Source organism: Pyxicephalus adspersus, chromosome 10 (assembly GCF_032062135.1).
Source record: "Pyxicephalus adspersus chromosome 10, UCB_Pads_2.0, whole genome shotgun sequence".
NCBI lineage: Eukaryota > Metazoa > Chordata > Amphibia > Anura > Pyxicephalidae > Pyxicephalus > Pyxicephalus adspersus.
Genome location: NC_092867.1, coordinates 31,497,217 through 31,506,897, shown reverse-complemented (window position 1 = coordinate 31,506,897; position 9,681 = coordinate 31,497,217). Strand labels below are relative to the sequence as shown.

Here is a 9,681-nt window from a genome sequence, read left to right as displayed (position 1 = left end):
TCTGCAGTGGACAATATTCTGCTGAAGTTAAAAAAATTCCAAGTGGGATTTCTACGCTTAGGTCGAACCCAGAAGATCCATCCAGAGGTTCAGAAATATGGGGAAGAAGAAATCTGCAAAGCCAAGTCAATAAAGACGTTAAGTGGGTTGGAAGAACTCTATAACAGCCAGGTATATAGTGCATTATGAAAGTTCAGTCTGGCAGTAAACCTTTAATACACACACCTCATTTTTGTAACTTAGCCTTGCAAATGCTTATTACAGTCCACATAAACATTTGCTGCTTCACTAAAATGTGTAAAGAGGTCACAAGTTTTTGATAACATTATCAGTTTTTCTTTTCTTTAGCCTGTCGTTGGGACAACATGTATGGGAGTCAACCATCCAATATTTACACGAAGAAGGTTTGATTTCTGCATTGTGGATGAAGCATCACAGATTAGTCAGCCAATTTGCCTTGGTCCCTTGTTCTTCGCTGACAGATTTGTTTTAGTGGGAGATCATCAGCAACTTCCTCCTCTTGTTCAAAGTGTAGAAGCCAGGTAATATGACATTCCTTTACATGAACAATGACTTGATTTTTTTTTCTGAAAACTACGTCTGTATCTGTTCTTGCAAGGAAACCCAGGTGATGTAGAATGTCAATGCATACAAATGCACAAACGATTCGTCTGAGAACAGGTGCTAAAAGATTATCTAAAGTGGGTAGGTTGCAATGTGCCTATTGCCAATAGTAAAAAGAAAAAAGTGTTACTGGGTAATATAATTTATAACCATGATCTGCATGTCTGCCTGCCATAGGCAGTTTATTGTGAAGGTAAAAGGGCAAGGTCCCTTTTCCACTTTATTGATACTAAATATAAGTTAATGTTTTGCACATTTACGTACCTACCAAAAGCTACTATTCTTGTAAACATCTAGTTAACCCCAAACCCAAGCCGTACCATCAGGGATCATTTTAGGTTGTGACACAGTTTGCAGAACAACATTGGTTTTCTATAGCAGATCTATCTTACACTTTCCCCACGTTTGAAGCTTATATTGAAGCTTATATGAAGCTAATATTACTTGAAAAAAATGGTAAAAACTAACCCCCCCCCCCCCTTTATTTAGCTACATTTGAGGTCATGCGTCATCAGCTTTCCATGAAAAAGCCTTCATATCCTTCATTTTATAATGTCAATATTGGATACCAAATCGCCTTCTGTTTTTAAGAGAGCTCGGAATGAGTGAAAGCTTGTTCAAAAGACTCGAGAGGAACCAAGATGCAGTCGTTCACCTGACTGTCCAGTATCGAATGAATAGGTAAGGGCTGTGTTGATATCCTTTTTAAAAATGTAGCATGTGTTCGCTTGTTTAGTTAAATTGATAGCTTTTGCCAATTTTTTTTTTTAGCAAAATAATGTCTCTGAGCAATAAGCTAGTGTATGAAGGACGTCTGGAATGTGCCTCTGAACGAGTGTCTACAGCCACAGTCCAACTACCTCAACTCGAGTCTTTAAAACTGGAGCTGGAATTCAAAGAGACTCCTGAAAATGCCTGGATCAAAGATGTCCTGGAGCCCAGTAACCCTGTTGTTTTCCTGAATACAGAGGAGGTAGGCTCTACTAACTACACCCACCAGTTTGTAGAAATTTAATTAAAAAAAAAGCATGTCTGCTGCACTGGCAAATTTAATAATGCAGAACATTATTATTTAATAATTAATAATGCAGAACACAGTACAGTACCTTCTGTCTTAGATGTGTTGGCTGCATTTGTTTTGTTTTTTCCCAGGTTTCTTTACTTTATTTTCACCTGTTGTTCCCTCTAGTAAAACACTTCCTGTTCTAAAGTGGAAATGCAATTTTGTGGGAATCCACCAATTATGGGACTTTTAAGGCCAACAGTAGACCAAAACAAAATTTTTACATTAAAACAAAAAGATATACATTAAAACGTATTTTATGAAATAACCTAAGCCAGTGCATACCAAGACCCTATACCAGTGCTCTGATCTACCACTGCATCATATAGTAGTGATCAGCATCCAACAAATTTACCTTCCAAATGAAACGCTCATGTGAGTGAACTACTCCTAACTTAGGTACCTGATGGAGAAATATATCTACTTTTTGCAATCGTAGAGCTCTGTTTTTCCTGAGGAAGCAGATTATATCCGCGAAACGCGTAGAAAAGAATTGCGCTTACCCTTCCAGGGTAACCCCAATAGGAGTATCTAAGTTGCGACAATTGATTTTATTATGCGTTTTATGTTAGATGAATTTTAATGTTATTTAATAAAGTAGGTTTTAATGTATATCTTTTGTTTTGGTCTATTGTTGCCCTTAAAAGTCCCATTAATTGGTGGATTCCCACAAAATTGCCTTTCTTATCTATCAGGGATGTGGCCATGCAAGTTATGACAGGTTGGATCCTAATGATCCTATTCTGAAGTGATAATGCTCCCTAGCTGTACTCTATCTATGGAGGAGCAGTGTTCTCACCTTTTGGGCATGACTTCAAAACAAATTGTTTCATTGTTAGGGTTTACATATACTTTATATATTTGTAAAGCAGTAAATCTGACATATAGCACGTTTGCACTGTGGATGTATCTTCCTGGTAAATGTGTTTTGAATGCCGGTAAATGTTTAACATGTATGATGTTTTTGGCCTGTAAGAGATATCAAAGTTTTCCTTTTTGTTTTAGTAAATTTCATTATTTAGGTTGTGCTTTCATCAGAACTAGATGGGCTATGCTGACCCTTACAGTAAAATTCCAGACAAAGTTTGTTTTAGTTGTGGTTAGTGTGGTGTGGGTTAGAGCCATATCAAGGTTTTCTTCTGCCCGTGTCCTTGTTGGGAAGTTTTTCTCTCTGAAACAACAGGAAGTAAGAGATCTACCCTTAAGAAGAAAGTTGCACTTCTAGTAGTTGTCACGGGCAGAAGATGTTTGCAGTGAACCTTTTATTACCAATTGTTGTTTCTGTGACGGCTGTAAAATGTTGAAGTCCAACTGTGACATGGTCAGATAGAGAAATAAAATTCTATACACTTTTTACGGAAAAACAAATTGAATATATCAAAATTGATATGTTTGAATCCATGTCGGCGTGCACTCCTATTGGCTTTTCTGTTGTCTCCTGCTCAGCATTGTACTCAGGATTGCGCACGTGAGACATATTAAGTGTACTTATACCAATATGGATGTTATTCCTGCAGTTTTGTTCTATACTTTATCTGAGTGGACAACATCCTAAAAAAGTCACATGATTTAAAAAGTATTGGGGCTGATTCAGTAAAGTTCTCCAAGGCTGGAGAGGATACATTTTATCAGTGAAGCTGGGTGATGCAGCAAACCTGGAATGGATCTGATCAAGAATTCAAATCCTCTCCAGCCTTGGAGAGCTTTAATAAGTCAGGCCCATTGTAACGGCTACGAGATAATGGGATGTCCACCAGGGGGAAACAAAGCAATGAAGTGAATCAACAAAGAACATTGGCCCTGATTTATTAAAGCTCTCCAAGGCTTGAGAGAATACACTTTCACCAGTGAAGTTGGATGATCCAACAAACCTGGGATGGATCTGGTCCAGGATTCAAAGCATTTGCTAGCAAATGACATTGAAGAAATCCATTCCGGGTTTGCTGGATAACCCAGCCTCACGGGTGAAAGTGTATTCTCTCCAGCCTTGGAGCGCTTTGATGAATCGGGCCCAATGTGACCACTGTAATATAACTAAAACTACATACACTTACTAGGACATTATCAGTCTTGGATGAAAATCTTATCCAGGCACAACTTCTTCTGACCTATCGATATATCGTCAAAGGAATAAAATACTACTGTAACACTTCCCTTATCTCTCTCTATACTCTTGGCAAATCCCAAGAGCTTGTATTTTTAATGAGTTGAGTTAACCAATAACGGGTATACCTTAATCTAAGAACTTTCTGCATTAGGATTCTGTCACTTATGTTGGAGTGGATGATGGTCAACTAAACCAGTTATTTTTAATAATTTTTAGCAAGCCGCGTTGTAGTGGCAGCACACTGTAGACCCAGACCACTGCTCTCACACAGAATAATCCCACATTCCCCCTACACGGTGCTACAATCAATGGAGTGTAAATGTTGGTGATTGTGCAGGGGGGGTGTTGGAGACTTTCTGTACTCTGTGCAAGAGAAAAGCTAGAAGGCAGCTATTGCTAACACTCTTTTGAAGTCTGGCTGTCATACAGATCTTCTGTCCAGAAGTAAAGACCCAAAACTTAATGTGCAGCAGTGAAAATTAGAATTTTTAAATCTTGGTTATTTACTGACTGTTGGGAAACAAGCATTTTTTAAAATTTATATCAGAAACTAAAGTATCTCCTACCATTGTGTACCAGAAGGGCTTTACCACGTATAAACCTAGACTTGTACACTCTTACTGTTCTACACCCCTTGTCCCTAAATGCTAGTTCTGTACACCATCCTTTCCTGTAAATATCGGAAATTGGGGCATCAATTCTGTCACATGATTTAAGGATTTAGTGCAAGTCACATCTTGTCTAGTAAAAGTATTGAACTCAGATTAGATAGAGCTATATTTTTTCTGAATATATCGGAAGCATTTTCATCAAGTTGTAAATAACAGAGGATATTTATAATATAGACTTTTTTTTGTACATGGTCCTCTTGTGTTTTTTAGATCCCTGCTCTGGAAACGGAGGAAAAGTGTGGTGTCAGTAACTGGATTGAAGCCAAGCTGGTGGCCTACCTAGCATTTCTTTTTGGAAAGGTATGGTAAATCCTAGTGAGCCTATCGATCTGGTGATAGGACCCTTTAAATGTTGTGAGATGTATTGCATTTCATTATTTGAAATTTGAATTATTCATGTTGGTTCATGTGTTATCCATGTATGCCGTGCCATCAGCAGTTTGGGCATCCCTTTACTTTTATACGGTACAATGGGAACCACACTTGGCACTCAGATGAATACATCCGTTAGATGCACATTTTATTAGGTCATCTTTTTTTTTTTAATTATTATTAATTAATTACCTGACCCGATGATTCTCCTTTCACTAGTTAAAAGTATAATTTTTTTTTTCTGTGTGTTACCAAAATGTTTTTCTTTCATTTGCATTTTTTGTAAATATCTATTTGGTATGGATAAAATACTTATTGCCTTATTCTAGCAAAATAATTTTTATTGTCTGGCTAATCAAAAGTGGGTTTTGAGTCATTTCCATTTAAGTATGAGACTCCATTGGAAAAATGTTCTTTATTTTGTTAGTCTACATAAGAGGACAGGGGAGATCTCCAAATGGATAGAGAATATTTAAAGGCTAACAGAGAGCCTCAACAATTTTTGCAGTTCATTCAACCCCACCCAAAAAAAAAAAGGTTGCTTTTGGTCTTTTTTCTAAACATGTATATGGTGTTTATTTTTTTATTACTTTTTTTTCCTGTTCAGGCTGGCCTTAAATCATCAGATATTGGGATTATCGCACCATATCGTCAGCAGTTAAAAGTTATCTCCACTTATTTTGCAAAGCTGTCCTCCACCACTGTAGAGGTTAACACCGTAGACAAGTACCAGGGCAGAGATAAAAGTGTGATCATTGTTTCATTTGTCAGAAGCAACGTTGATGGAAAGGTGAGTTAATTTCTGTCCTCATACATTTAATCAGTGGATACCTTTTTACTCAGTTTGATTTTTGAGTACCGAGAACGTACTTGTTACTTTATTACTCAGTGTCAAAAAGAACAAGCAGCCGTTAACTTACAAGTATGTTTAAGGATGTTTGGGACACCAAAAGGGAATGGGACTTAATTTTTGGCAGTTGTGGTGCCAATTAAAAAAATAATTCGATTATTTTTTATTTGAATTTATTTTTTAAAATAAGTATGTTGTACTGTCATTGCACTACTGTCAGGTCATACCATTTCATATCATTTAAATAAACCTAGGAGAGTTTGTATAGATGTGTCCTTACAAACAGAATCTGAATGGGAATAATAATGTTTTCTGCCTAAACAGCTTGGTGATTTACTAAAGGACTGGAGGAGGCTGAATGTGGCCCTCACACGAGCCAAGCACAAGCTCGTCATGTTGGGCTGTGTTCCAACACTTTCTCGTTTTGACTCACTACAGCAACTGATCAACCATCTTCAGAGTGAGAACCTAATATCCTTTTGAGGTGATTTTGTTTTCATTAGTAAATTTTGCACTGTAATACTTAAACCTTGGTCTCGGTGGTTACTTAATTATCCACACATAGAACAAGGCATGATTTTGCCAAATGTTCTAGGTCTTTAGAAAAAGTGTCCAAAGAAAAAAAAAATGATGGCTTTTCTGTGTTCTCCCGAGCCACTTTTAGCTGAGAACACTACCTAGCACTTTTTAGCAATCACCCAGCTGTTTTTGGCTGGTTACTGAAACTTGGATCACAATACAAATGCTGCCACCCACTTACAGCTTCTTCTCACCTAGCTTTAAAAAAAATCTGGAAAGCATTCTGCTTTTGCTTGTATCATATCTTTGCTGTATACAAGAACAGATGACAACCCCCCCTCTATCTAATTTATTGAAATAGGAAGGTTCTTCCACTACATACTTGTTGATAGACTCAAAGAACATTGTACAATCAGAATGTAATTATGAAGGGAAGTATGGACAGTTTTTTTTTTTTTTTTTTTTTATTTGGAACAAACCTTCCCATTAACCCGCCTGGCATTCTTATTCTTTTGTGTTTTTTTAATGTTTTTAGCTACCCGAAGTGTGGCTCAGGGTTACCGCTTTTAGCATTTTTTTTTTACCCCGAGGAACACTCGGGAATACTGCCAGGAGGGGTTAAAAGATTGCACTCTATTCCTGATCCAGGGACATGCAGTATGTTAGATTTTCCCTCACATTTTAAATGCTTGTTTACATAGATGGCTATCGGACAGTAAAAAAAAAAGTATTTGCCATACAAAGAATGAAAAGCTGGTGTCTTTTGAAGAGGGGACACACATTCCAAAAATATAGAACACTACTGGGAGGGATCATTAGCATAGAAAACCCCCTGCTGGGGTATTTCTTTTTTTATCTATAATTAGTTGATCTTCCCAGCAGGGGTATAGACAGCTTTTGCTATTATGATTGATACGGCTGTATAAATTAATTAATAAAAAAATAAACTTTGGGAGACTTGTTTTTCAGATGTAGGTAATTTTTACCATCTTTAAAGAACCAGTCAGTAGTATTCAGTTCTCATTTTGATGTAACCTGGAAAAGTCTCCACTAGTACAGAATAAACACATGAAGCTATACAGAAGGAAATTCTGACATGCATGATTTGTTCCGGTCATCCAGTTGGAATGGACAGCTGGATCACATTTTCTCCCACGTAATATATTTTAACCTGCTTGTGTTTTTCTTCCTTAACATTAGAACATTCTCAATCTTCCTCCGGCAGCTCATGAGCATCTTTCTGGCTGAGAATACCATGAAATTGCCTTTCTCTGTTTGTCAGGTTTACTCTTTTGTACATAATGTGAAATTGTAAGGAAACTGGCTAAAAAGTTTTTATTTATGGACCACAACTGTTCTTACAAATTGACCTGCTGCTTAGATGATCCAAGTGGAGGTAAAAATTACACTGTGACATTTTGATCTAAAGCTGTGTGATTTATTCCTTTGTCTGTTGACAGGATTTTCTTTTTCTGTGACATCTATACCTCATTAGTTTCACTACATAACTCCTAATAAGCTAAATATACCAGCATTTTAATAACGTTCACAGAAGTCCATAGGATCTGCAATATGCTGTTAAAATGCCGTTTACAGTGTTCTTGATTTTTGATACAAATTAATATTTGTTTTGTATTTATAAAAAAAGTAATTTGTAGATTTATATAATAAAATGTTGAAAGTTATGCACTTAGCAATTTTTTTACTTGACTTTACTTTTTTTACATTATCACAAAAGTAATCATGTACAACAGTGATTTATGGTGGTAGCGGTTTACTGTATTGTATTAGGATAATTCCAATTCTGGCAGATGTCTGGTGCATGTGGGGCAATTTTCTAAATACTGTTTTTATGTAGTAGCAATAACAACCCCTTTATTCTGATGTTTAAGATCTACAACTTTGTATGTAGTGGGTTTTATTGCCATCTTGTTTGCTGTATAGAGAAATACCTAAGTCCTCACCAGTATAGAAAAAGGGAAATCTTTGGATGGGACACCTGTTCTGGTGAAAAAAGAAGGGGGATATAAAGTTTTATTTTAGCCACAGTGCGGTAGATGTATAAAAACTGTCTATGATCCATGCTGGCTACAAAAAGCAAAGTTAAATTCTTCAAAGCTTGCTTTTAGTTTACTGAAAGCTTTTAACTATTCTTTGTAAAAGATTTCTGTACACCATAGGCAACTTGGCATCAAATAAAACTGCATCTCTACCACCAGTAGTTTCAGCTGTTTTATAGGGGCAGAATTATCAGGACCCATTTTTTTTCTTCCCTCCATTGTTTTATTTTTGCCTTCTCTAATTATCCCAAATTGGCATTCAAACTCTATTCACATGAATAGAGTACTTTTTGCCACTTTTTTTTTTTTCACTTGATAAATCCATTGATGATGCCTAGAGACTTGCGTTGGGGCCTATCAGAGTACTATAACTTGGATATCAAGGTGATTGAAATAAACAACCACTGATCCCTATTGTAGCCTATGTCATTCGGCACTTTTAAAGTGGCAAAAGCTACCAAAAAAGTGACAACCCCGCTGAAAAGTGTTGATATGTTTTTAGCCATTCACCACTTTCAAAAAATTGGGCAAAGAGAAAAATTATGTTGTGTATAATCTGCGCCCAGCAAACAGGCCATTGGCCACTTAATAAGCCCCTCTGGTCAGTCAGGTTTTTGTACTTAAATGCGGATTTAATCTGGACATACACATGCAATTACTATTCTTCATGTGCTCTATTGGATAAATCTAAAAAACTGTGTGTATGTTCTGCTTTGAGCTGTTTGGTACTGACGCGTATAAATAACAAAGCTACATGTCCTTTCATTTTTTTATCTTTATTTCACATTCTGTTTTTAACTATCAGTCCCAAAAATAACTTGTTAATGTTTTATTTCCCAATGATATTTTATATTGTAATAGACAATAATACATACAATAATTATTGATCATATGGAATTTATTTACTTACAATTGTTTTTTATAGAAGATTGAGCATTACTTTGTTAAATTTTTTTTTCAAGTTATAAACACAATTAATAAATATATAGATATAATGGATTAGGAGTTTTTTTCTATTTTAAAGTGCCTACCCTAGCTATGGACAGAAGGTTAAGGTGACGAGTACAGCAGTGTGAGAGCAGCAGTCACAAAACGTAATGCACTACATATTACATTGCTTTGGATATTGATATTACTGCGCATCCAAGCTAGATTGGATGCTAGATAGCCAAAAGATACAGTTTATATGAAGGTCACCAAAAGGTACATTTTTCATTTTTTTTCTGTTTAGTTTTAAAGTCCTTAAATTGAAACCTATGCAGTCAAAAAGGATGTCTGTCCCTGTGACCTCCTAAATTACTAGTTACCTGGCATGCAGTGCTGTTCACATACAAGTCTCTCATATGTTGTCTGATTTTACAGGTAAATGCTTGCAAGCTCCAGGTCAGTGAATGAAAAATAGAGTCCGACAAGTA

The 9,681-nt window shown here is 36.3% G+C and overlaps 1 protein-coding gene across 1 annotated transcript in view; it reads left to right on the top strand.

The window, feature by feature from the left end:
- DNA2 (DNA replication helicase/nuclease 2) overlaps positions 1-7,683 on the top strand; it is a 10,670-nt gene extending 2,987 nt beyond the window's left edge. Inside the window, exons 5-12 of the mRNA XM_072424906.1 lie at positions 2-171; positions 349-542; positions 1,216-1,305; positions 1,396-1,597; positions 4,676-4,765; positions 5,445-5,627; positions 6,012-6,171; positions 7,407-7,683. Of these exons, the coding sequence (XP_072281007.1) occupies positions 2-171; positions 349-542; positions 1,216-1,305; positions 1,396-1,597; positions 4,676-4,765; positions 5,445-5,627; positions 6,012-6,170 (1,088 nt within the window). The 3' untranslated portion in view covers position 6,171; positions 7,407-7,683. The remainder of the gene's footprint in view (position 1; positions 172-348; positions 543-1,215; positions 1,306-1,395; positions 1,598-4,675; positions 4,766-5,444; positions 5,628-6,011; positions 6,172-7,406) is intronic.
- The last annotated feature ends 1,998 nt before the right edge of the window (positions 7,684-9,681 follow it).